We start from the raw sequence: 27,025 nt of genomic DNA on the forward strand, positions 1-27,025 counted from the left end.
CCAGGCTGATGAAGTTAGAAGCGCTGCTTGGATGGCATCGGGGCTGAGGTGCGAAGTGGGACGATGCGACATGCAGTGCCCACAGGTCACGGTGCAGGCTGCGGCTCAGGGACAGTATCCAGCAGCGTTGGTGAGACCAGGGCTGAGGTGTGAAGCGGGGTGCTGCGACATGCGGTGTCACCAGGTCACGGTGCAGGCAGCGGCATCGTAGTTGCTGAAGTGCTCCTCACCAGCGGTCTCCACAGGCCACAGTGTAGGCAGCGGCGCCAATGTCAGCAGGAGTGGCAGCTTTGGGAATGCCAAGGCTGTAGTTTGAGCAAGGTGATGCTGGAGAGCCAGGCCTTCAGGTTGTGGGGCGAGCAGCTGCTCGGTGAAGTCTTCTGATGACTTCGTCGGTGAGACCAGGGTTGCCGTGCGAAGCAGGGCAGTGCAGCTCCATGTGGCGTCAGCAGGTCATAGTGCAGGCCAGGAGCATTGTGGCTGTTTCTCCTCTTGAACAGCACAAAAAATACAGTTATCAGTGCTGCAGGTCAAGGAAACTGAAGTCTTTGGTGTCCCTGAGACTTCCAACAGAAGACAAGCTCTACTCCAAGCCCTTGGAGAACTTTCTCAAGCAGGACACACAGTAAAGTTCACCCTTTGCACTCTTTTGAGGTGGAAGCAGCAACTGCAGGCCAGTCCAGCAAAGCAACACAGCAAATGGAGAGTACTGCTCCTCCAACTCTTCAGCTCTTCTCCTGAACAAAGGTTCCTCTTGATTCCAGAAAGATTCTAAAAGTCTGGGATCTTGGGTCCAATAGTTACACCCCTTTCTGCCTTTAAAGTTGGCAAACTTTCAAGCAAAGTCTCAAGTGTTTGTAAGATCCTTCATTGTCCATGCCAGGCCCCAGACACACATGAGGGGGTAGGACACTGCATTGTGTAAGGGCAGGCACAGTCCTTTCAGGTGTGAGTGACCACTCCTCCCTCCACTCTAGCTCAGATGGCTCATCAGGATATGCAGGCTACACCACAGCTCCTTTTGTGTCACTGTCTAGAGGAGAGGTTTAAACAGCCCAACAGTCAAACTGACTCAGACGGGGAATCCACAAACAGCAGAGTCACAGAATGGTTTAAGGAAGAAAATGCCTACTTTTTAAAAGTGGCATTTTCAAACTCACAATCCAAAAACCAACTTCACTGAAAGATGTATTTTCAAATTGTGCGTTCAGAGACCCTAAACTCCATATTTCTATCTGCTCTCAAAGGTAATCTGTGCTTTAAAGTGATTTAAAGGCAGCCCCATGTTAACCTATGAGAGCCATAGGACTTGCAACAGTGAAACCCGAATTTGGGAGTATTTCACTGTTAGGACATGTAAAACACACCAGTACATGTACTGCGTTTTAAATACAATGCTCCCTGCCCATGGGGCAACCTAGGGCCTACCTTAGGAGTGCCTTACATGTACAAAAAGGGAAGGTTTGGGCCTGGCAATGGGTACAATTGCCAGGTAAAATTTGCAGTTTAAAACTGCACACAGACACTGCAGTGGCAGGTCTAAGCCATGTTTACAGTGCTACTAATGTGGATGGCACAACCAGTGCTGTAGGCCAACTAGTAGCATTTGATTTCAGGCCCTGGGCACCTCTAGTGCACTATACTAGGGACTTACCAGTAAATCAAATATGGCAATCATGGAAAACCCAATCACCAATACAATTTACATAGGGAGCACTTGCACTTTAGCACTGATCAGCAGTGGCAAAGTGCACAGAGAGAATAAACCAGCAAAAACAGAGTCCAGTATACCATAAAAACAAGAGGTCACAAGGCAAAAAGACAGGGGCGACATGCCAAAAGGATGCCAGGTCTACACTGCCTAACAATCCTGCCAGTAGTAATATTTTAACTTTCCGTTTCCTTTGAACATGGGCAACATGATTATAAAGAAACATGATAAACTTTGCAAAACAAAATTAAATAATGAAAATATGTAGAGTTCCATATCACTTATTGGTTTTCAGTCCCACCCAAAGAATGAACTACATAGTCACCAGGAAAGTAAACTTGAAGCATAACATCACCCCTCTCACACAGCATTGACCAACCACTGGAGTACAGTCTTCCATGTCACCAGAAGCCATTCAATGAGGAAGCAAGACAATGATTGGTGGGCAGAGAAGAATAGATTTGTGCTTCTTAATGTTGAGAAAGTATATGATATATTGTAGTCTAAATTCAGCAATGATCTTACCCCCCTGATCAGGTATTGGATATTATTGGTTGGGTGACTAAGGATCTTGTTGAGTGACTTACTTTAAATACATATAAGACAGTTAACAATTAGGTAGGTTTGAGGGGAAACATTAAAATCTAACAAGACTTAAAAATGATCACTGAGGACAGGTGGTCAGATTTATGGCACCGAGAAAATTTACCTTTTTGACACATGTTCTTAATCAATAAAAAATATTAGGCTTTAGGGAGAATAGACTGTAATATGCCTCATGTACTGAAGTCACAATCGCCCCTAAGAAATAATGCTGGAGAAATCTCAATGAGCTGGTGAAAGCTGATTGTGCTTTGGACAACTTTAATTTGACTAAAGAAGTTTGTAAAGCTATTTTCTTACTCTAATAACCACATTGAACTGATTTATAATGGTATGCAGCCTACACAAAGTAAGAAACCTCTTTCTGGACACTATGAAGGGTTCAATGGTACTATTTCTTCTGCTTTGTTCTTTCTTACAATTTTCGTTAGAAGGGTTTGTTGACCTGGTAAACAGTATATCTTAACTCTTGCGGTACAACCTAAGATGAGTGTGTGTCATGAAAGTCGCCATTGATTTCTAGGCCAGAAACTCTTTTACTAACAAAATTGACTACTCCTCATTGAATGTTCAGGACAGTCACTGCTTTATTTGTTGTGCTAGTACAAAATTGCCCCAAGACATACCTTTTCTGTCTAATCACATCTGTTTCAGTCACAAAGCACTGTGAAATAAGAGACCCCAAGATACCCCAATTTGTTTGCAAATAATTTACATTGCATCAACTGTTGAGTGTTCTACTGTTTACTAAGCTGTTCTAATGGTTCAGAGATTTATGAGGAAAAGGTGAGAAGAGGCAGTATTTTCAGTACAGACTGAAATTACCCTCCTCTTCACTTAAGATCCGAAGTTGACTAGCGTCTGTTCAGGAGGAAGCTGAAATCACCTGTGTTTATCGAAGGTGCAAATAATGTCAATAAATTGCAATCTATTCTTGTTTTAGTGATCTATCTCAGGGCCATAGCATAGCACATCATAACATATAACATAACATAACATTACATGACACTTATCTCTATGCATATTTATTGAAGTTCCCATTGCTTTCACAGACCTCTTCTCCAGTAGGTTTTTGGAAGGATCTTGAAATATATCTTTTTTCTCAAGCCACAAACTAGCCTTGTGTTTGTAGGCATATAAACACTGATTGCAGGTAACTGTAGAGCATGCCTTAGGTGCACTCCAGTTACAGATATACTACTTCTGGTTTCAATTGCTGGCAGTTTAGATTTGAACAGCAACTACAATGTTGTGAAGAACGCTAAAGCTGATGCAATATCCAAAGAACCCATTGGTACAATTGGAACCCCTTAGAAACTATTTCTAATAAAATCTCCCTTTGGTTACTCATGCAATTCAATTAAATAATCATGTTAATATTTGAATGGAGTAATACATCATGAACATATATGCAATATTAAGTATTGTGGTCTACACCTAACCAAGAAATGTAATACAGACCTCGTTTCCATGTGCCACATTCTTCTTAAAGTTTACATTTGGATTATTGGTTCCAAATACAGTGAAAGAACAATTTATATAAAATTGGTGATTGTTGACTCGAACGGTTTCATATAGTTTTCTCTACAGGTAAAGCATGATATCATACTACTTTTAATTAGTAAAATATGTTAATTTATCTTCTAGGAATACACAATAGATGTTTTCTTTCGCCAGAAATGGGAGGATGAGAGGTTAAGATACAAAGGTCCGATGAACATTCTACGACTAAACAATTTAATGGCAAGTAAAATCTGGACTCCAGACACATTCTTTCATAATGGAAAAAAGTCAGTGGCCCACAACATGACAATGCCAAACAAACTGTTGAGAATCCAGGATGACGGAACTTTATTGTACACAATGAGGTACATCTTTGTGTTTCCACTTTTATCGTATTGAAAATTGTGTTTACTGTAACTCACTGTTCTCTGGTTTGGTAAATTTGAAGTCTCACATAGTCAATTTTTCAATGTGCGAGTGCTCTACATTTGGTGAGTATAGAAATGTCACAAACTGCAAATCAAAGAAAATAATTAAAATCACGTTAGAATAGTTGTTGTTATCTATAACGCTGGTCACTTTTTTCTCTATGTGAAGTCAAGCTTTGTGCACATATATTTAAAGTTGCGAGACACTCTGCTATAATTATTAGTTGTCAGCTCAGCATGCTGATTATCTCTAATGAAACTATTTGAAATGCCGTTAGCAGTATTTATCATGGGTAACTTGGCTGAATTATCAGGCTTTGAAAATCTTATTTCCTGCTTGAATCGGACAGAATTTCATTCTGAATGAAGTATCCCAGTGGAAAGCTCAGGAAAATCAAGGACATTCAGTGAGGTCTGGTCGTGGCTTTGAATAAAATCACTTCCTAAAATATGAATTCAAAAGGAGAAAAGCTGTTGGAAAGAACAGAGGTAGATGGAGGAGTGAGGAAACAGAAAGTTGTGTAAAATGGCAGAACATGTAAAGTGAAGAAAGAGAATGACTAGCATGCATTTGTGAATTATATCAAGAAAGGGCAGTGGGTTAGGCCTCGCTATAAGACATCTCTATAAGGCAGTTTTCTTTCTGTGGAGGTCTGTGTACAACCTGTCCCTCACAGGTTTGGATGTCAACGGGGTTAACATAGTTAAGAACATTTGTAAAAGATAAATGCACAGTGTAATGACAAGTGTTGGACCTGGCCCTTTTTACAAGGTCGTCCCTAATTTTTTTGACTTCCTCCTCCTATCTTTTCCGACCTCTTTTTGTTGACATTAGGACTCTGAGCACTCTGTCACTTCTGATCAGTGCTAAAGTGCATGTGCTTTCTCTTCTAAATTTGATATGATTGGCTTACACCTAATTGGCACATTTAATTTACCTGTAAGTGCCTTGTACCATGGTATCCCTATACCCAGGGCCTGTAAATTTAATGGTACTAGTGGGCCTGGAGCACAGCTTGCACCACCCACAGAAGTAGCCTTTCAAACCTGTCTCAGGCATCTAAATTTCCCTGCCAGGCCTGGAACTCCCTTTTTAGTACATATAAGTCACCCCTAAGGTAGGCCCTAGCTAGCCCAATGGGCAGGGTGCTGTGTATGTCAAAGGTAGGACATATGTCTTTATGTACTATATATCCAAGTATTGACAACCAGCCTAGATGGTTCTTCTCTCCTGTGAGTACTGCCTCTCTCATAGAATTGCATTGGAAATGCCCTAGCATATGTCTAAGTGGTATTGTCTGATCTATGAGGGGTGGCAGAGGCATGTTTGGTATGTTGTAATGGTAGTGAGAAATGCTGCTTACTGGGGTAGGTGGATATTTTATTACCATTATAGAAATGCCACTTTTAGAAAGTGGGCATTTTTCTGTGCGTATGACTCTGTTGTTTTGCAGCTTGACTCCAATCCACGTCTGGGGCAGAGTGACAACTGGGCTTTGAGCATACTTTTCAGACAGGCTGTAGATGTCACAAGAGGGCATCTGCACATTGAATGGTCTTCCTGGGCCGGGAGAGGAGAAGTGGGGCACACCTGCATTTGTAAAGACTGTGCCCTGGCCTCACACAAAGGGCTTGTTTACCCCCTACTGATGTCCAGAGCCAGTGATGGAGGAGAAAGGGGACATTCCTGGAACTGGTTAGTGCTGGTTGGAACCCTCTCTCCCCCTATGTGGAAGCTGCACAAAATGTGTACAAGTACAGGGGGGCTGGCCCCCACCTTTTTAGACACTGTGTGGCCCTGCCATGAGGAACAGTTATTGAGGTGCTGGCCTGTGACCTGTTAGGGCACAAGGAGGACTGCATCGTTTGCCCAAGGACCCTGCTGCTTGGGAGCCTGTGCACCCCAGTGCTCTCCCAGGACCTGCGGCCTGGTTCCCTGGTCTTGGAACTAATGCTCCTGGGGAGCGCTATACCTCAGACAGAAATGCATGAAGAGCGCTGTGTAACCTCCTATTACAGCTCTTTCCTAATTTTCTCCGTGAGCACATGAAGAGGGCTCTCTTCTCCCCCTGGACTGCCCCACATTTGTGCAAGGGAGTGCTTGAAACTGGCCCCACACTCAGTGTTGTGGAGACTCCAGCACGACGTGCCTCCCAGACCATTTGACCGCCCCAAGTACCCCCCTCAGAGAGGACAAGTTAGCTGACCAGCCAGTCGGAAGCAGCATTGCACATTGAGAGTTCCTCAGGGAGGCCCTTTCCTTCATGCCAACGTGCTGCAGGACGCCAGTGGAGCTGCCATCATTTCCCCTGCTGCAGCCCAACAGGCTTGAGCCGAGAACCAGGGCCAGGGGGTGGCGCGACCTAGCTTCGACACGGAAGCAAGAGCTGTGTTTTCCTCCGAGCAGCTGGGTGCTACCAGTGAACGTGGGGACCAGTCCCGGTCTCCCACGCTAGGACGGAGTGTGAATTCTCCCATGCAGCGGAGCTGCTGCAGTTTTGGAATGTGCGGGGGAAGACGGAGTGAAGCCCCCTATAGTATTGTAGAGTCTGTTCCCAGACGCTGTCCTGGGACAGACCGCAGGAGGAGCACTGAGGTGAGCTTTACCTTCACTGTGGCAAAACCGAGTAGAGGCTCCCCACACTTCTCAGCAGGCGCAGGCCAGCCTGCATTTGGAAGGTAGTCTTTTGGCACGCGGCTAACGTAAGGGTCTGGACGTCAGTGCAAGTGCACCCGAGTGGCATGTTTGTCATTGTGATCGTTAACACCCCAGATGGTGGGGAGACCACCAGAGTAATGATCTGGATGCTACAGGGATGTCCTGGTAATTCACCTGTTTTTGTCCTCTCTCTCATCTAACTGCGGCAATCCATAACCTGATGCCACAATATATATTGTTTTTGCCTTGTAGGGGGCTGACATATCTCTTCCAGGTCTAGGGTCTTGCCGGCATTGGGAGGGTAACGTTTTTAGGATCTATGCCATTTGGGGAATGGTTCCCTCTAGGTGCATTCACGATGATGATTTGGCCTCTCTGGTGATATGTTTATCCTGACCTGTGCATTTTTGGCAGTAATGACAACCTGACTACTGCTTGTGTTTTGCAGAATACCAGTACCCTAAATGTTTACCTGACTACTGCTTATTTTCGGAGAGTACTAGTAACCTGTGTGATGTTCTGAAAACTGCTTATGTAGCACTAATACATGTTGTGTTTGGTCTAATGATGTTTAATGATGTTTTATGCAATACGGTTCATTTTTATATAACTTGTTGTGTTACTTTTGAGGTGTATTCATTGTGCCTTGTGTGTTGTGTGTGTTGTGCAAGTGCTTTACACATGACCTCTGGGATAAGCCTCACTGCTCGTGCCAAGCTACCAAGGGGGTCAGCAGGGGTTAGCTTGGGTGTATGACTCCCTCGCTCTGACTAGAGAGGTGGGTTGTGCCTGGCTTAGGTGCATACCCTAGCCAACCACAAACCCAATTTCTAACAACAAGGAACACACATATTTAAATGTGTAGCAGCGTATTTGTTAGGCATTGATATCACAAGCATTTGGGTGGCTTAAATTGAAAATAAATTGAGGAAACCAGGCCCCCAAAAAAACTTATATAATAAACCTTCATACTTGGCCAATCTTCTCAATATCTCAAGTTGTCAAAGAAGAGTTTGAACTGTGAAGTATGGACTCTCTCTAATTGGAAATAACCCTCCAAAAGCTGTACTTCCCAAGCTCAAAATCCACTTTTCTAATGTAATGCCATTGCTTTCTGGAACTCATTTTGGTATGACTTGAGGGTCAAACCTTTTTTTTCCTCGTTACAATAAATCACATATGTTCAGAGTATACTTGAAATAAGAACTTCCTCTGTTTTTCTTATTGAACTTTTATGGTCTAAAGTGTAGAAATAATCAAATGTGAATGATATACTTGTTGTAATGTAAAACACATTTACAAGTTAAGTCTATGGTGAAAAATGTAAATAGAAGTACGTAAATACCCAAATAAATACAACAAATATATAAACACCAAGCGTAGAGAACTACTGAAGCTAATGATTTACAAATGTAAGTGGAATTGAAACATTATGTTTTTTATGACCATGATAGAAATTCATAATGTGTAAGAACACTCAGTGCAAGCATGCTTTGGGTGCCATGTTTATTTCACACAGACAATATTTTGGAGACAGTGTAAAGGTTATGAAAATTACACATAAACAGGCAAAATTGCAGTATTATAAAATTCTTCCTATTTATCAATATCAATAAATGCATACAAACTTATTGACGGTTGACACTGAATTGGGCAATGCGTCAATAAGAAATAGATTTTTTGGTTTGCTAATCACTTTGGGCCAGATGTACAAAGGCTTTTTGTATTTCTTAGTGGGCCAAATCACAATTTCAGCCAGTTAAGAAATGCAAAAAAGCCTTTTCCTCTGTACAAGGGCCTTTAGGGCATCACTAGATAGGAAACCGCAAATAGGGATTTCCTATTGTCAATTTCTTGGCACCTGTACAAAGCATTTAGTAAATGCAAAATGAGCATTTAGGAAATGCAGTTACCATCGACTTCAAGTCGAGGGTAACCATATGCAATTAAGAAAAAGCACCCGAAAATGCAATAGAGCATACACATGCCCTTTGGGAATATGTGCACTCTATATGTGCACCACTATTTTTGGGGTGCATTTCGGGGGACCTTTTTCGCATAGGCATTCTTGGTTTTGCACTTCCCAAATAGTGATTTCCTAATTTGGGAAATGAACAACTGGCCCATTGCGACAAATGGCATGGGATTCCTTATTTGCAATTTCTTAATAGTGATTCCTACGTTGTAAGAATCAGTATCAGGAAATTGGTATCTTGGTACACAGCGTCTTCCATTTCTTAAATAGCGATTTTTATGAAGTTGCTATTTAGGAAATGCAAAATTGCATCTGCGTACATCTGCCCATTTGGCTCAATCTGACGAATCCTCAAAAATCTTTCCTTAAAAAAAGGCTTATCCACCTCAGCTAATACTGAAAAGTTTCTGGGTCATACTTCAAGGGGTGCAGAGAAAAAGGAAGAAGGTCCCAAAGTACGTTTTTACCATGCAACTTTTCATAGAATCTTTAGAGATAGCTGTAGCCACAACAATTGAACAGAATTACACCAAATATTGCAGAAGGCTAAATCCTGAAATAGAAAACATGCTTTATACGATTTGGTGTACCTCTGTTCAGTAGTTTTTGAGAACTAAAGGCTCAAAATGTATCTATATTTCATGGTGCAGTTCCACTATGGATCTGCTGAGGTGGATCTGCAAGCTTAAACATGCATTGTGATTGGTTGGCAGCAACCTGAAAGAAAAGTTCCAACCAGCATCTCAGGACTCAGGAACTCATTTGGGTGCCCGGGGGTTTGGTCCAAAGGCACCCCAAACACATTCCAGGGGATAGGCTGCTGTGGGGTCAGGGCAGACCCCCAACCCAAAGCTGCACACGGTCAAAGACCATGTGTGATGGGGGTTGGGCACCCACAGAGGATTGGGTGCAGTGTTTTAGTTTAAAATGTTATGTTTAACTGACATATTACATATTCACCTAACTATAACATCCCTTCAGCCTTTGCTGTTTTTCGATTACTATATAGATATACATGTGTGGGTATATATTTATATTTATATTTGTCATTTTACTGGTGTGGTTCATGAATGTCACATGCAATAGAAATGATAATGGAATCAGTGTGCATCATTTACAGATTGCCATGCTATTTACAGTGATCCTGTTTACTGTAGATTGTTAAAAGGCTCACAAGAGAAAAAAAGTGAGCAGGTGGTGCAGAAAGTTGAAAGTATACTAAATTAAAATGAAAATAACTGTGACAGAAGCACCAGAGAAGAATGATCGTGTTAAGAAAATCTTTGGCCTTGCATGACAGGATAAATACATTTTAGGAGCAACAGCATATAGTATTTAGACAACAAAACAAAACAAAGCCTTTATCAGCCCAGTTCAAAAACTGAATTTTCTGCTGTGTAAAGTAGTACTACAGTAATACTACATATGTGTTATAAAATGAGATTTACAAACCTATGGCCGAGATCTTAGCCGTTTCTACAAGTTGGTATAAAATTTAATCGTAAATGTGGGTGGTACCAAGGGGAGTGGTAGAAAAATAGGGATCATATCCCCTGTGGTCTCATTTCTTTTTTAGGAGGAGGTGGCATACAGCCCCCTCCTCGGTCCTATTTTGGCCCAAGAGACCTGAAGTCTGTTTTGAAGGCGGGGGGGCAACCAGCCCCCTATTCAGGCTGCGTGTAACCTGAGAGTTCTCATCTCCCGGGGCCTACTGTGTTTTTAAAGGGGAATGAGCCACACAGCACCCCTCCCCAGCCTCTAAAGGTCCCAGAGACCCATCCCCAGAGGCCAGTAAACTTTTGTAAAGCTATTGATGGCCCCAAGGACACCAGCCATCGGGCTAGCTCACTAGGAATGCCCTGGGGAGCCCATCCCTGGAACATAGCGGAGTCCCTGCATGCAAGCACCGTTAAGGGCAGGAAACCTTTGCTTGCTCCCGCTTGGTGAGAGCATTTTCAAAACTCCCACGATGGAGAAGAAAACACAGAGTCTGCTCCTAGCTTGCAGAAGCTTTGAAAATGCTCCCACTGTTCGAGCACTGATAGGGGAAGGGAAACAGATCAAAATATTGCTCTCTCCCAGAGGGAACAGCATTAGTCGCTGCTCCTCCTGGGCAGGAGAAATGCTAGCTCCTTCTGCATTTGGGGACCTGTCTGGGGCTGTGGGGATCTTGGGCTTCCACTGGGGCCCACAAGGAATGTATGGTGGATGCCCTGGGTGGGCACCATGGCGTCCATCTAAAAAAACGAGATATTATTTCCTTTGCAATGCACTAATAATTGTCCACTGAGTGTTTTCCTCAATCTACCCCAACAGCACTTCTGATCATGATTTTGTCATTCTTGATTCTTGATTCAGCATTTAGACCCTCATTATTCATTGGTGGATGAATATTACCACATACAGTACCCCAGTTGATAAGGAATGGTTATGCTCCTACTTGAAGCAGTATCGGAATTACATTGCAGGTACAGTTTCCTCCATTCACCGGCTGTGGGCTGCGTGTAAAACCTGCTTGCATTGGAGGATGATGAAAGACTCCGCTGACTATAAAGGTCAGAGAGACGCAGACAGGGGTACTCTAGAAGATAGACTGAGACGCCTCACCCATGAGTATAATACACAACTGTCTCAGACCCCACTTAAAGAGTTGCTATCTGCCCAATTCTTCCTTAATGAGATTAACACACCACAGGCAGAACCATCCCTTGTCCATCTTAAGCAAATCCACTACAGGCGTGAGGAAAAAGCTGGCAGGCTTCTGGCAGCTCAACTGAAGAAGGAGAAATCTGGCTGGCTATTGGATGCCACATGATACCCTCTTGAGCAACTCCTAGAAAATCTTACCAGAGTTCCCTCAATACTTCAAACCACTTTACACCTGTTTAGCATCCCATATACAGACAGCGATGCACACGTTTCTCAATCTCCTCTGGCTTCCAACACTCTTTCCCAAACTCTCAACAGCAATGGGTGCGGACATCGCTGTAGATGAAATAGCATAGGCCATCGATGGTTTGGCAACATTTAAAGCAACTGGGAAACACAGGTCCTTCTAAATCTAGTCATGAGCTCACCAATCCACAGGTATCAGCCCCAGATTTCCACAGGGCTAGTATTTCTCTGATACCTAAGCCCAAGCAAGACCCCCTTTAATGCAGCAGTTACAGGTCCATCTCTTTACTAAATATGGACATTAAGATGTTTATGAAAATCCTGGCCAACAGGCTTAAGTCATATATCCCTGCGCATGTTGACTCCTCCTAAGTGGACTTTGTGCCTGGATGGTCTTCTCAAAACCATCTTAGGCTATGTCAAGCTAAAGATGATGCAGACAAAAAGTTATTAATAACTTTAGATGCCAAAATGCTTTCTGTTGTGTGGAATGGCATCATTTGTACCATGTGATGGAGAAGAAGGGACTGAGTGCTCCTTTTGTAGCTAAAGTGCAGTAGCTCTACCAGCTGCCTACAGCCTTGATATCAAGTGGTGGCTTTACCTCCCAAAGCTTTACTTTCACACAAGGCAGAGCTGCCCTCTTTTCTCACTGCTGTTTCTACTAGACCTAGAGCCACTGGGGGCGACCGATCACACAACCTTTGCAATTCATGGCCTTAACACCGCTCGGAGGAATGCAAAGCTATTTACCATGCTGACGATATCTGGTTACTATCTCAGATCCATCGTCCTCGATACTGGTGCTGAAGAAAGTGATTACCTCCTTTGTAAAACTGTTGTTTTCCAGTTACAACATTAAATGGTTCTAATGAGAGGCAATGCAGATGACAATATCTGCTACCAAGGCCTCGTTAGGTGAATCACCCTTCCAGTGGCTCTCTTCCCTCCTCTGATAACTAGGTATCCTCCGCAACCCCAATTTAACCAACATGGTTCAAGACTAAAACCCCTGTAGCGGACAAAGTTAAACTAGAGCTTTCTGTCTGGTCGAAACTGCAACTATCCATGTGTGGGAGAATCAGGATTATTAGAATGAATGTCATGCCATGATTGCCGTATGTCTTTGGTATGCTTCCCCTCAAAATACTGACTTCACTCTTCAACAGATTGATGTCTCAGTGGGTGCTTTGTGTGGGTGTATAGCAAGCCTCGACTGAAAGCATACAGACTATATGCATCAACCTCATCAAGGGGGCTTTGTCCCCTTTACACTGAATTTTACTGGTTAGCATACCAACTGGTGCACATGACCTTCCTCTTCAAAAAAACATAGGGAGATAATGTTATTGTAAAAACTGGAGAATCATCTCCTTGGTTTCACTTCTGATCTCATGCGCTTATACATTAAACTCTCTCATACCTGCCTTGCACAAAACCTGGTTCTAATTGTCACTCAACAGTCATGACACAGGGCACACTCCTTAATGAGCCAATCATCCTTGATACACTCAGGGGCCACTCCATGGCTAAACATAAAGATAAAGGTGGGAAAAACTGAAATACAATGGTCCTACTTGCTAACCCGAGGAATTAAGTGCCTGGATGATTAATTACAAGATGGAACATGGCTCTCCTACCCAATCCTAGCTCAAAAATACAATTTGCCCGCCTCCCAGGACTGGTGCTGTGCACAACTGATCCACAGCCTCTGAACCATTCTGGGGAAAGGACCCTACACTCTGGACACTGACAACCTCTTACAGTACTTTGTGCACTAGAAAGACCACATGCTGACCGAGAACCTTGCTTCAAAACCTAAAACACTCTCACTATGCCAATAGTAGTGGCAAGATTGGAAACAGATTTTGACGATGAGGACTGGCTCCACATTATGGAGACGCAGGGCAAGACCCTCCATGGAGCCAGCCTTAAACTAAGCTACTATAAAATTCTACACCAATGGCACAGGTCCAAGGCAAAAGTGTTTAGAGCACACATGACACGAGAACCTGCTTGCTGTAGATGTCAAAAGCCATATGGCAACACTGTTAACTTGGTCTGGGATTGCACTAGTTACGGACTTATTGGAGGGAGGTCTGGAGGTCGATCATCAATATCGTAGGCATTAGTCCCATTCTGATGAGCAGGAGCACTCTTTTACACAACACCTCCTCCTTTTCCCTGATTCCCCACCACATGTATAGAAGAAGAAGAAGAGATTTTATTGTTTAGTTACTTAAAACCATAACACAAGAAATAAAAATAGATAAGCACTATATAAAAAGGTAAAACAGAAAAATCATTGTTTAGTCATTTCAGTTCGGCTCCATAGGAGCTCACTTTAAATGATGGTTAAGTGTTGCTGTTTAAAAATTTGGTGTTGCGTAGAGCAGCGCTTAATGCCATTGTAGTCCATTGTCAGGCATTAAGCCTGTCCTCCTCCTTTAGATCGACAGGGGGTCAATGTTGCTCGTTTAACTCCTGCTTTTGTGACACCTGCAGTAGAAACGTTACCAAGGCACAATTCAACTGTAGGTCACCCTGTGCAAAGCACGCCATTACTTCTTGTCTTCGTGTCCGTATCCCCTTTTCATTAAATTTGCACTTCAGTAGGGCTTTTCGTTCTAGTGCGAGATGATTGCAAGAACAAAGGATGTGGGGGAGATCTTCTGTGTCCTCACCGCACAGGCCGAACATAGAGTTGGTTACGTCCCTCAACCAGGGGGCCGCATATGAGGCAAGTGGTAGGAGACCAAGTCGGTACTTTAAGAAGTCATCCTTTGTTCATTTCGAGAAGCCCACCACACGTATAGATGGTTTGCACTGACATGGTGGAGGCCAAAGTGGGGGTGTTATGCCACTGGAAGTCAAAGATTGTACCACTTCACTGTCCCTGATTGGCAGACATGAAGACAGTAGCTCCCTATGACAAAATTAGGTATACACTAGTTGACCTTCTCCAATAGTTCAAAGATGTATGTGGCTGATTCCTAACATAGTACCACTTTTTCCAATTCTCACGTGATCCAGGCTAATGTGGCTAGGACACTAGACTTGTGCTCGATCGTGTCCCTCATTCTTTTTTTGCATCCCTGTTGAGTACTGGAAGATACCCTTTGCCTTGGCTCCTTATATTTTAGAGACCCCCTAAGAGTTGACATATATTGTTTTTAAATTAATCACCAGTTGTTGATTGGCAATTTATCATGTTGTATGAGAATGTGGTGTTAATCCTCATGATAGTGCTCTACCAATCCGAGTTTTCTCCCCCACCCCTCCTTCCAATTTGTTTTGATCTAGTCCACCGTCTTTCATTTCTGTATAATACTCCAGGCTTTATATGTGGTAGGCATTGTTGGTACTAGTATATTTGTAAGTATATTTTTAAGTGCCAATAGAGAAATGAAATACAAAAAAGCAATTAAATGAATAACTTCGTACCGTGAATACTGCATGAGAGATGACATGCTTTGTTAACTGGGAGGAAGCATCTGGAAGGGAAAAATATAAGGAAAAGAAGATGAGGAATGATTTCATGCATGTCTATCAGTATTGTTCTTGGACTGACATCAAATCATACATATCTTCCGTAGGTGGGCGAGTGCTGATTTTTTTTCAAAATATTTTGAAGTCAGAATTGTACCTTGTGTAGTAGGACATAAAATACTCCTGCACTTCTTGCTTTCGAGTCAAGGCTTCAAGGTATTTAGGATTTTATAAGCCACTGCATTTGCCCCAAAATAATGAGCAGAGGTAACTCTGAAAATCACAAATTGGGAAAATTGTAAAACACCTAACAAGTACAGAAATACTCCATGAAGCTCCATTCATTGGATACAAAACAGCAAACCCATAAACAGGTTTCAACATAAAGCTAACACTCTGGGCTAAACAGTCAATTCAGTTGCACAACCAGTTCAGTGTTTCCCTTACTTACCGTAGTAATAGGTCTGTCTCCAAATTGGAGACCCCACAACCTAGGCACTATGGCGTATGATCTTAAAGTGCAACTGCCAGTCCCCAAGCAGCATCATGGCACTGTGCGCGGAAGCCACTGAATTATTAGAACTGAACTTCGGAGTTTTCCAGCTCAAAAAATCAATAAGTAGCAGAGCAAGTCTGGAATAGTGAAAAGCCAAGTTTGAAACTGCCTTTTAAAGGTTTCTTCTCATTCGGTAAGTCTGAGGGCAATGGGAAGTTTGTTCCAAGTTGCTGCACTTAGCTGACATCAGCCTTCTTGAACATTAATCAGAGACAGACAAATGTTGTCCTGACCTAGAAACGTCCTCATTGCACTATAGAAACTGCATCCCACCCAGGGCCCTTATCATCAACCACTGCAGTGCTCAGGAAGAACTAATCAGCAGCTCCTTTATAACAGAGTCTGCTTGAAATTTCTTGAGGGATCCTAGTATCCACTCTCCTCTCCTCAATGTTTACATCTCCCCCTCCCAGCCAACGTATTTATTTTATTCCTACAAATATAAACCTACAGAGGTCTGGTGCCATAAATAAATAGTAATTATCAATACAGTCTTAAACAGATAGTCTTATATTCTCGATTCTGTAACATTTAAAAATCTGTTATTAATTTCTGTGGCTTGCTTTTAAATAACATGACAGAAAGAAATCTTATTTCCTGAAGTGCAGGACAAGCAAATAAAATGTGTCATAGTCTGAATAGCAACATTATAATAATTGCAAATCCTGTGTTCTTTCTGTATCTACCCCCTGCTGCCTATGCTGCATTAAATCTTTGGTCCACCAGCCTATATATTTATCAAACTTCTTTTCACTTTTGTGTATGGATTGGCATTGGATAAAATCACACCACCTCTGCCTCAGCATTATAGATAACTGGTAGTAGTCATGAAATAGCACAGCATTGCTGATACGCTCTCCTAAAGTTTAATTCCAGGAAATACTCTTCAGATTTTTCCAGAAGATTGATCCCAGTAGTAAATCACATATTTCTTATAGAGAAATTACTACATTTTGTGAAAAAACCTTGAATAGGAAAGACTATATTTTTTTGTTTTAATTTTAAAGTGATGCTGGAACATGTGTAAAGTATTTTGAGATACTATGAATAGGGTAAGCAGTGGCTTATTTGGGCATTATGGGTCTCATAATAATAATAATTGATTCAAAAAACAAGTGATCAATAATTGTGCTTCAACTTTTTGCAAATCACTTCTGATTTTGCAAACTGACCTATGTACAAATAGATCGGTTCACACGAATACTGCATTGCAAGGTGTTAGAAATGGGGTTTTTGGTTGGCAGTTAGGTTGCCCTCTGTCCAAGCAAGAACCCTCACTCTAGTCAGGGTAAGTCACACACAATCCAAAATCAGCCTGTGCTCACCCTCCGGTAGCTTGGCACTAGCAGTCAGGCTTAACTTAGAAGGCAATGTGTAAAGCATTTGTGCAATAAATCATACAACACCATAGCATAACACCACAAAAATACACCACACAGTATTTAGAAAAATATATAATATTTATCTGGGTATCTTCAGGTCAAAACGATCAAAGTTGCAATATGAATTTGTAAAGATATCACTGAAAAGTGATATAAAGTGTCTTTAAGTCTTTAAAAAGCAATAAAGTGTCTTTCAAGCACAGAGTACCTGGTTTCTGGTGGGAAATCTCCTCAGAGGGCCACAGGAGAAGAGATGCGTGGAAAAAGGGGGGGGTGCGTCGATTTCCTCTCAGCACACACCGACTTGCGTCGTTCTTTTCCACGCGGGGAAGTCGGGCGTCGTTTTCCGGCGCGCAGACAGTCTCTTTTTGTGGATCGCGACGATTACCAGATGTCCCGGGTCTGTGCGTGGATTCTCCTGCTTGTTTTCCGGCTGCGCGTCGTTCTGCGGGGCTGCGCGTCGAAGTTTCGATCTCACGGTAGGCGTCGCGTCGATTTCTCCTTGGAAGTCGGGCGGCGTTGTCCTTGCGAGGCCGTGCGTCGGAAGTTTGGTCTCACGGCAGGCGTCGCGTCGATTTCTCCTTGGAAGTCGGGCGGCGTTGTCCTTGCGAGGCCGTGCGTCAAAGTTTCGCGCTCACGGTAGGCGTCGCGTCGATTTCTCCTGGAAAGTCGGGCGGCTTTGTCCTTGCGAGGTTGTGCGTCGAAGTCTCGATCGTCCCGAGGGCGTCGCGTCGATCAGCGTCGGTGTGCGGCGTTTTTCTCGCCGCGAAACAAGCTGTGCGTCGAAATTTTCGGCGCACAGAGCGTCCAAGTGAAAGGGAGAAGTCTTTTTGGTCCTGAGACTTCAAGGAACAGGAGGCAAGCTCTATCCAAGCCCTTGGAGAGCACTTTCACAGCCAGACAAGAGTTCAGCAAGGCAGCAGGGCAACAGCAAGACAGCAGTCCTTTGTAGAAAGCAGACAGGTGAGTCCTTTGAGCAGCCAGGCAGTTCTTCTTGGCAGGATGTAGTTTCTGGTTCAGGTTTCTTCTCCAGCAAGTGTCTCATGAGGTAGGGCAGAGGCCCTGTTTTATACTAAGTTGTGCCTTTGAAGTGGGGGTGACTTCAAAGAGTCTCTAAGAAATGCCCAAGTTCCCTTTCAGCTCAATCCTGTCTGCCAGAGTCCCAGTAGGGGGTGTGGCAGTCCTTTGTGTGAGGGCAGGCCCTCCACCCTCCCAGCCCAGGAAGACCCATTCAAAATGCAGATGTATGCAAGTGAGGCTGAGTACCCTGTGTTTGGGGTGTGTCTGAGTGAATGCACAAGGAGCTGTCAACTAAACCTAGCCAGACGTGGATTGAAGGGCACAACAAGATTTTAGTGCAAAGAAATGCTCACTTTCTAAAAGTGGCATTTCTAGAATAGTAATATTAAATCCGACTTCACCAGTCAGCAGGATTTTGTATTACCATTCTGGCCATACTAAATATGACCTTCCTGCTCCTTTCAGATCAGCAGCTGCCACTTCAACAGTGTATGAGGGCAGCCCCAATGTTAGCCTATGAAAGGAGCAGGCCTCACAGTAGTGTAAAAACGAATTTAGGAGTTTCACACTACCAGGACATATAACTACACAGGTACATGTCCTGCCTTTTACCTACACCGCACCCTGCTCTAGGGGTTACCTAGGGCACACATTAGGGATGACTTATATGTAGTAAAAGGGGAGTTCTAGGCTTGGCAAGTACTTTTAAATGCCAAGTCGAAGTGGCAGTGAAACTGCACACACAGGCCTTGCAATGGCAGGCCTGAGACAGGGTTAAGGGGCTACTGAGGTGGGTGGCACAACCAGTGCTGCAGGCCCACTAGTAGCATTTAATCTACCTGCCCTAGGCACATGTAGTGCACTCTACCAGGGACTTACAAGTAAATTAAATAGTCAATCATGGATAAACCAATCAGTAGTACAATTTACCCAGAGAGCATATGCACTTTAGCACTGGTTAGCAGTGGTAAAGTGCCCAGAGGTCAAAAGCCAACAACAACAGGTCAGAAAAAATAGGAGGAAGGAGGCAAAAAGTTTGGGGATGTCCCTGTCAAAAAGCCAGGTCCAACATGACCCCCTACCAGCCTAAAGCCAGGGGAGAACAATCACTATCCTGATGTACTTCCCTGTTTGAGGCGACAGAACAAGGACCCAGGCCCACAACAGCAGGGGCATGCTCCAGTTCTTCGCCTTCCTGACTCCAATTGGATCACTCTGTCCATACTCTCAGGGCCCACTAAGCCAACCCATGGGGAACCTTTCTCCTTACCTGCGGATCCCATCTGTGCAGCACCTAACCTTACTTTGCTCACAGATGTATCCCAGGAGCAGGATAGTACCACCATGACCAACACAGTGGTGTTGCCCACTCTACCCCTGGGGTGTGACACTTGTCCCCTCCCCAGGGATAACTCTGTCCACCCGGACAGCAAGCCACAGTGATTACTGACAGCTGCCAGGGATGAGAGCCAGGCCCCAGGCCTCTCAAAGCTCTCCAACCACTGTGGCTGTGGAGAGTGGGGGGCGGTAGCCCCAGGTGCTGGGCACCCTTTAACCACTCTCCCTTCCACCAGGTCAGGGATGACCGCCTGAACCTGGTCCTCCCCTCTGGGGCTTTGTACCCTCCCTCCTGGAGCGGTACGCCCAGAGTCCAACATGGTCAGGGTGCTTACAGAAGTCACCCTGTACCATTCCTCCACCAGTGCAGGGCTGTTAACCTGCAACTGGCCCTCCAACCTGGGGCCTGTACCTTCAGGTTGGACTAGGGCCCGGGGTGAGGCTTCCCTCCCCCTGCCCTCCCTTCTGGGGTCCAGCACCCTCCAACTAGGAGTGGCCTCCTCAGAAGACAACATGGTAGGGGCACTGTTATCAGTAGCCCCTCCCTCCAGGTCCGGGGGGACACCCTGAACCTGGTCTTCCAGCCCAGGGTCTGTACCCTCAGACTGGATCACTGCCTGGCAAACCAGGACTTCCTGGGAGGCACACCTACCCCCCACCAGGTCAGAGTTTAACCTCTGCACCTGCCCATTCAACTCAGAGTCACCACCCTGAAGTTGAACAATGGCCTGGCACGCCAGGACTTCCTGGAGGGCACACTGACCCTCCACCAGGTCAGAGTTTAACCTCTGCACCTGACCATTCAACTCAGAGTCACCACCCTGAAGTTGAACAATTGCCTGGCACGCCAGGACTTCCTGGAGGGCACACTGACCCTCCACCAGGTCAGAGTTTAACCTCCGAACTTGGCCATTCAACTCAGAGTCATCACCCTGAAGTTGAACAATTGCCTGGCGTACCAGGACTTTCTGGGAGGCACACCTACCTCCCACCAGGTCAGAGTTTAACCTCTGAGCCTGGTTCCCCAACCCAGGGTCACCACCCTGAGGTTGGGCAATTGCCTGGCACGCCAGGACTTTCTGGGGGGCACACCTACCCCCCACCAGGTCAGAGTTTAACCTCTGAACCTGGTCATCCAACCCAGAGTCAACACCCTGAGGTTGGACAATTGCCTGGCACAGCAGGGCTTCTTGGGAGGCACACCTACCTCCCACCAGGTCAGAGTTTAACCTCTGAACCTGGGTATCCAACCCAGAGTCACCACCCTGAGGTTGAACAATTGCCTGGCACGCCAGGACTTTCAGGGGGGCACACCTACCCCCCACCAGGTCAGAGTTTAACCTCTGAACCCGGTTATCCAACCCAGAGTCAGTACTCTGAGGTTGAACAATTGCCTGGCACGCCAGGACTTTCTGGGGGGCACACCTACCCCCCACCAGGTCAGAGTTTAACCTCTGAACCCGGTTATCCAACCCAGAGTCAGCACTCTGAGGTTGGACCACTGCCTGGTATACCAGGACTTTCTGGGGGGCACGCCTACCCCCCAACAGGTCAGAGCTTAACCCCTGAACCTGGTTAGCCAACCCAGAGTCACCACCCTGAGGTTGAACCATTGCCTGGCAGGCCAGGACTTCCAGGGAGGCACACCTACCTCCCACCAGGTCAGAGTTTAACCTCTGAGCCTGGTTCCCCAACCTAGGGTCACCACCCTGAGGTTGGGCAATTGCCTGGCACGCCAGGACTTTCTGGGGGGCACACCTACCCCCCACCAGGTCAGAGTTTAACCTCTGAACCTGGTCATCCAATCCAGAGTCAACACCCTGAGGTTGGACAATTGCCTGGCACAGCAGGACTTCTTGGGAGGCACATCTACCTCCCACCAGGTCAGAGTTTAACCTCTGAACCTGGGTATCCAACCCAGAGTCACCACCCTGAGGTTGAATCTTTGCCTGGCATGCCAGGACTTCCTGGGGGGCACTCTCACCCCCCACAAGGGACACACTGTCCCCAAGGGCCACACAAGAGTCTGGTTGGCGCAGGTCTCCCGACCTCTGCCCATCCGGCAGAGTCTGGGTTTCCCCCAAACCAGAAACGGTTTCACCTGGGTCATTCCTGGGGGGCTCTGCTCTCAGAGCTGTCCCCTGACTCTCAAGGTCCTCCACTGGGGTCTGCAACCCCCTCTCAACCCTATGTCTGGACTTCTGCACCCCCTCACTAGGAGGGGTACTGCCAGACACCAGAACTGTTGGGATGCTGGCTACAGTCACCCCCCCAAGTTCTTCTGACACTGCGGGGCTTCCCTCAAAAGGTGGCCCTACGGTACAGGCTAGGCTTCCCTCCTGGTGTTCCCTCATGGAACCCTCTAGGACCTGGGACCTACCTGGGACACTACAATCCTCTCCCACCACACTCGGTTGGGAACCACCTAGACCACTCCCTTCAGGAGCACCCCCAAATGCCTCTTCAGACTCTCTGGTACTCACCCAGAAGTCTGCCTCCATTGTAAGTTCCCTGGGGTCAGAGAACTCACACTCCACCTGGTGTTGGCGTAGCTCTGGAAAATAAGGACCAGACATATGCTCTCCAGCAATTACATCACTCTGCCCTTCACATGTATTAACCACAGTACCCTTCACCCAACCACCCAGTAACTCAACCTTGGAAAAGCACTCTACTTCACCCTCCTGAGACTGGTGAGACAGTATCTGTCTGTCCCTGACACTCAACCCACACTCTTCTGGGATGTCTCTACACTCTATATCCAGGACGTCCACCAGGGGGGAACCCTTTTCTCTGTCACTCTCTGCTAGAGTCAGTAAAGTGTCCCTCCCCCCAGTAGGAATATGACTCCCTGTGCCAGTTCCCCAATCCTTCTCAGGGACCCTGTGCATAACGGGAACTACCTCATACCCTTGAACTGCCTGGGGTGTGTCAACTCCCTTCTTCAAGTTGGGCACCACATCTCTGGGCTTGTGCCCTTCTTCAGCAGTACTAGATGCAAGATTTTTGCTGCCACCATCTGAACTGGACTCAGCCCTTCCGGCCTCCAGTTTCAGCTCTTTACAGCTCAGCTCTTGAGCTGCAATCTTTTCTTCTTCCCGGGCTAAGCGACTTGCTCCCTCAGCCCTTTCAAGAAACTCATCTAGCTCTTCCATCCACCGTGCTTGAGCTATGAGCCATTCATCTCTCACTGGGTCTCTTTCCTCGTCTGAGTAGTCTTCCTCCTCATGTGAGCAGTCTTCCTCCTCATGTGAGTAGTCCTCCTCCTCATCTGAGGGGTACTTAGTCATTTGGTTTCTTGCTGCCTCTCTCTCTGCCCATCTTTCTTCCCCCCAGACTATGTAGGCATGTAGCAACTCCGCCTTAGTAGATCTCCTTGCTACAGGAAGGCCCCATTTTCTGCAAAGCGTCCTTAGGTCAGCCTTAGTGAGGTGGTCAGTACGAACAAAGAATGAGTAGGTAAGCAATCCCATTCTGATAGGATCTTACCAGCAGAAACCAAAATCCAAAGTCCAAAATATCAATAGTATATCCAGGAGGACATCAGAGAACCAAAAGCAAAAAAGATGAAAAATCAAGTTGACCTTCCACTGTGGGTAGGTAGTGAAATACTTAGCTACTGTATGTCACTGCACAAACACAAGTCCTATCCCACCGCTGCCACCAATGTTAGAAATGGGGTTTTTGGTTGGCAGTTAGGTTGCCCTCTGTCCAAGCAAGAACCCTCACTCTAGTCAGGGTAAGTCACACACAATCCAAAATCAGCCTGTGCTCACCCTCCGGTAGCTTGGCACGAGCAGTCAGGCTTAACTTAGAAGGCAATGTGTAAAGCATTTGTGCAATAAATCATACAACACCATAGCATAACACCACAAAAATACACCACACAGTATTTAGAAAAATATATAATATTTATCTAGGTATCTTCAGGTCAAAACGATCAAAGTTGCAATATGAATTTGTAAAGATATCACTGAAAAGTGATATAAAGTGTCTTTAAGTCTTTAAAAAGCAATAAAGTGTCTTTCAAGCACAGAGTACCTGGTTTCTGGTGGGAAATCTCCTCAGAGGGCCACAGGAGAAGAGATGCGTGGAAAAAGGGGGGTGTGCGTCGATTTCCTCTCAGCACACACCGACTTGCGTCGTTCTTTTCCACGCGGGGAAGTCGGGCGTCGTTTTCCGGCGCGCAGACAGTCTCTTTTTGTGGATCGCGAGGATTACCAGATGTCCCGGGTCTGTGCGTGGATTCTCCTGCTTGTTTTCCGGCTGCGCGTCGTTCTGCGGGGCTGCGCGTCGAAGTTTCGATCTCACGGTAGGCGTCGCGTCGATTTCTCCTTGGAAGTCGGGCGGCGTTGTCCTTGCGAGGCCGTGCGTCGGAAGTTTGGTCTCACGGCAGGCGTCGCGTCGATTTCTCCTTGGAAGTCGGGCGGCGTTGTCCTTGCGAGGCCGTGCGTCAAAGTTTCGCGCTCACGGTAGGCGTCGCGTCGATTTCTCCTGGAAAGTCGGGCGGCTTTGTCCTTGCGAGGTTTTGCGTCAAAGTCTCGATCGTCCCGAGGGCGTCGCGTCGATCAGCGTCGGTGTGCGGCGTTTTTCTCGCCGTGAAACAAGCTGTGCATCGAAATTTTCGGCGCACGGAGCGTCCAAGTGAAAGGGAGAAGTCTTTTTGGTCCTGAGACTTCAAGGAACAGGAGGCAAGCTCTATCCAAGCCCTTGGAGAGCACTTTCACAGCCAGACAAGAGTTCAGCAAGGCAGCAGGGCAACAGCAAGACAGCAGTCCTTTGTAGAAAGCAGACAGGTGAGTCCTTTGAGCAGCCAGGCAGTTCTTCTTGGCAGGATGTAGTTTCTGGTTCAGGTTTCTTCTCCAGCAAGTGTCTCATGAGGTAGGGCAGACGCCCTGTTTTATACTAAGTTGTGCCTTTGAAGTGGGGGTGACTTCAAAGAGTTCTAAGAAATGCCCAAGTTCCCTTTCAGCTCAATCCTGTCTGCCAGAGTCCCAGTAGGGGGTGTGGCAGTCCTTTGTGTGAGGGCAGGCCCTCCACCCTCCCAGCCCAGGAAGACCCATTCAAAATGCAGATGTATGCAAGTGAGGCTGAGTACCCTGTGTTTGGGGTGTGTCTGAGTGAATGCACAAGGAGCTGTCAACTAAACCTAGCCAGACGTGGATTGAAGGGCACAACAAGATTTTAGTGCAAAGAAATGCTCACTTTCTAAAAGTGGCATTTCTAGAATAGTAATATTAAATCCGACTTCACCAGTCAGCAGGATTTTGTATTACCATTCTGGCCATACTAAATATGACCTTCCTGCTCCTTTCAGATCAGCAGCTGCCACTTCAACAGTGTATGAGGGCAGCCCCAATGTTAGCCTATGAAAGGAGCAGGCCTCACAGTAGTGTAAAAACGAATTTAGGAGTTTCACACTACCAGGACATATAACTACACAGGTACATGTCCTGCCTTTTACCTACACCGCACCCTGCTCTAGGGGTTACCTAGGGCACACATTAGGGATGACTTATATGTAGTAAAAGGGGAGTTCTAGGCTTGGCAAGTACTTTTAAATGCCAAGTCGAAGTGGCAGTGAAACTGCACACACAGGCCTTGCAATGGCAGGCCTGAAACAGGGTTAAGGGGCTACTGAGGTGGGTGGCACAACCAGTGCTGCAGGCCCACTAGTAGCATTTAATCTACCTGCCCTAGGCACATGTAGTGCACTCTACCAGGGACTTACAAGTAAATTAAATAGTCAATCATGGATAAACCAATCAGTAGTACAATTTACCCAGAGAGCATATGCACTTTAGCACTGGTTAGCAGTGGTAAAGTGCCCAGAGGTCAAAAGCCAACAACAACAGGTCAGAAAAAATAGGAGGAAGGAGGCAAAAAGTTTGGGGATGTCCCTGTCAAAAAGCCAGGTCCAACATGACCCCCTACCAGCCTAAAGCCAGGGGAGAACAATCACTATCCTGATGTACTTCCCTGTTTGAGGCGACAGAACAAGGACCCAGGCCCACAACAGCAGGGGCATGCTCCAGTTCTTCGCCTTCCTGACTCCAATTGGATCACTCTGTCCATACTCTCAGGGCCCACTAAGCCAACCCATGGGGAACCTTTCTCCTTACCTGCGGATCCCATCTGTGCAGCACCTAACCTTACTTTGCTCACAGATGTATCCCAGGAGCAGGATAGTACCACCATGACCAACACAGTGGTGTTGCCCACTCTACCCCTGGGGTGTGACACTTGTCCCCTCCCCAGGGATAACTCTGTCCACCCGGACAGCAAGCCACAGTGATTACTGACAGCTGCCAGGGATGAGAGCCAGGCCCCAGGCCTCTCAAAGCTCTCCAACCACTGTGGCTGTGGAGAGTGGGGGGCGGTAGCCCCAGGTGCTGGGCACCCTTTAACCACTCTCCCTTCCACCAGGTCAGGGATGACCGCCTGAACCTGGTCCTCCCCTCTGGGGCTTTGTACCCTCCCTCCTGGAGCGGTACCCCCAGAGTCCAACATGGTCAGGGTGCTTACAGAAGTCACCCTGTACCATTCCTCCACCAGTGCAGGGCTGTTAACCTGCAACTGGCCCTCCAACCTGGGGCCTGTACCTTCAGGTTGGACTAGGGCCCGGGGTGAGGCTTCCCTCCCCCTGCCCTCCCTTCTGGGGTCCAGCACCCTCCAACTAGGAGTGGCCTCCTCAGAAGACAACATGGTAGGGGCACTGTTATCAGTAGCCCCTCCCTCCAGGTCCGGGGGGACACCCTGAACCTGGTCTTCCAGCCCAGGGTCTGTACCCTCAGACTGGATCACTGCCTGGCAAACCAGGACTTCCTGGGAGGCACACCTACCCCCCACCAGGTCAGAGTTTAACCTCTGCACCTGCCCATTCAACTCAGAGTCACCACCCTGAAGTTGAACAATGGCCTGGCACGCCAGGACTTCCTGGAGGGCACACTGACCCTCCACCAGGTCAGAGTTTAACCTCTGCACCTGACCATTCAACTCAGAGTCACCACCCTGAAGTTGAACAATTGCCTGGCACGCCAGGACTTCCTGGAGGGCACACTGACCCTCCACCAGGTCAGAGTTTAACCTCCGAACTTGGCCATTCAACTCAGAGTCATCACCCTGAAGTTGAACAATTGCCTGGCGCACCAGGACTTTCTGGGAGGCACACCTACCTCCCACCAGGTCAGAGTTTAACCTCTGAACCTGGTCATCCAACCCAGAGTCAACACCCTGAGGTTGGACAATTGCCTGGCACAGCAGGGCTTCTTGGGAGGCACACCTACCTCCCACCAGGTCAGAGTTTAACCTCTGAACCTGGGTATCCAACCCAGAGTCACCACCCTGAGGTTGAACAATTGCCTGGCACGCCATGACTTTCAGGGGGGCACACCTACCCCCCCACCAGGTCAGAGTTTAACCTCTGAACCCGGTTATCCAACCCAGAGTCAGTACTCTGAGGTTGA

At 46.3% G+C, this 27,025-nt stretch overlaps 1 protein-coding gene across 3 annotated transcripts in view; it reads left to right on the forward strand.

The window, feature by feature from the left end:
• The window catches only part of GABRA2 (gamma-aminobutyric acid type A receptor subunit alpha2), a 554,383-nt gene that overhangs the window by 285,951 nt on the left and 241,407 nt on the right, over window positions 1–27,025 (forward strand). For all 3 annotated transcript variants that reach the window (XM_069201731.1, XM_069201726.1, XM_069201732.1), the window contains exon 5: window positions 3,962–4,182. In XM_069201731.1, coding sequence (XP_069057832.1) covers window positions 3,962–4,182 — 221 coding nt within the window. The remainder of the gene's footprint in view (window positions 1–3,961; window positions 4,183–27,025) is intronic.

This window comes from Pleurodeles waltl, chromosome 1_2, assembly GCF_031143425.1.
Source record: "Pleurodeles waltl isolate 20211129_DDA chromosome 1_2, aPleWal1.hap1.20221129, whole genome shotgun sequence".
NCBI classification, from domain to species: Eukaryota; Metazoa; Chordata; class Amphibia; order Caudata; family Salamandridae; genus Pleurodeles; species Pleurodeles waltl.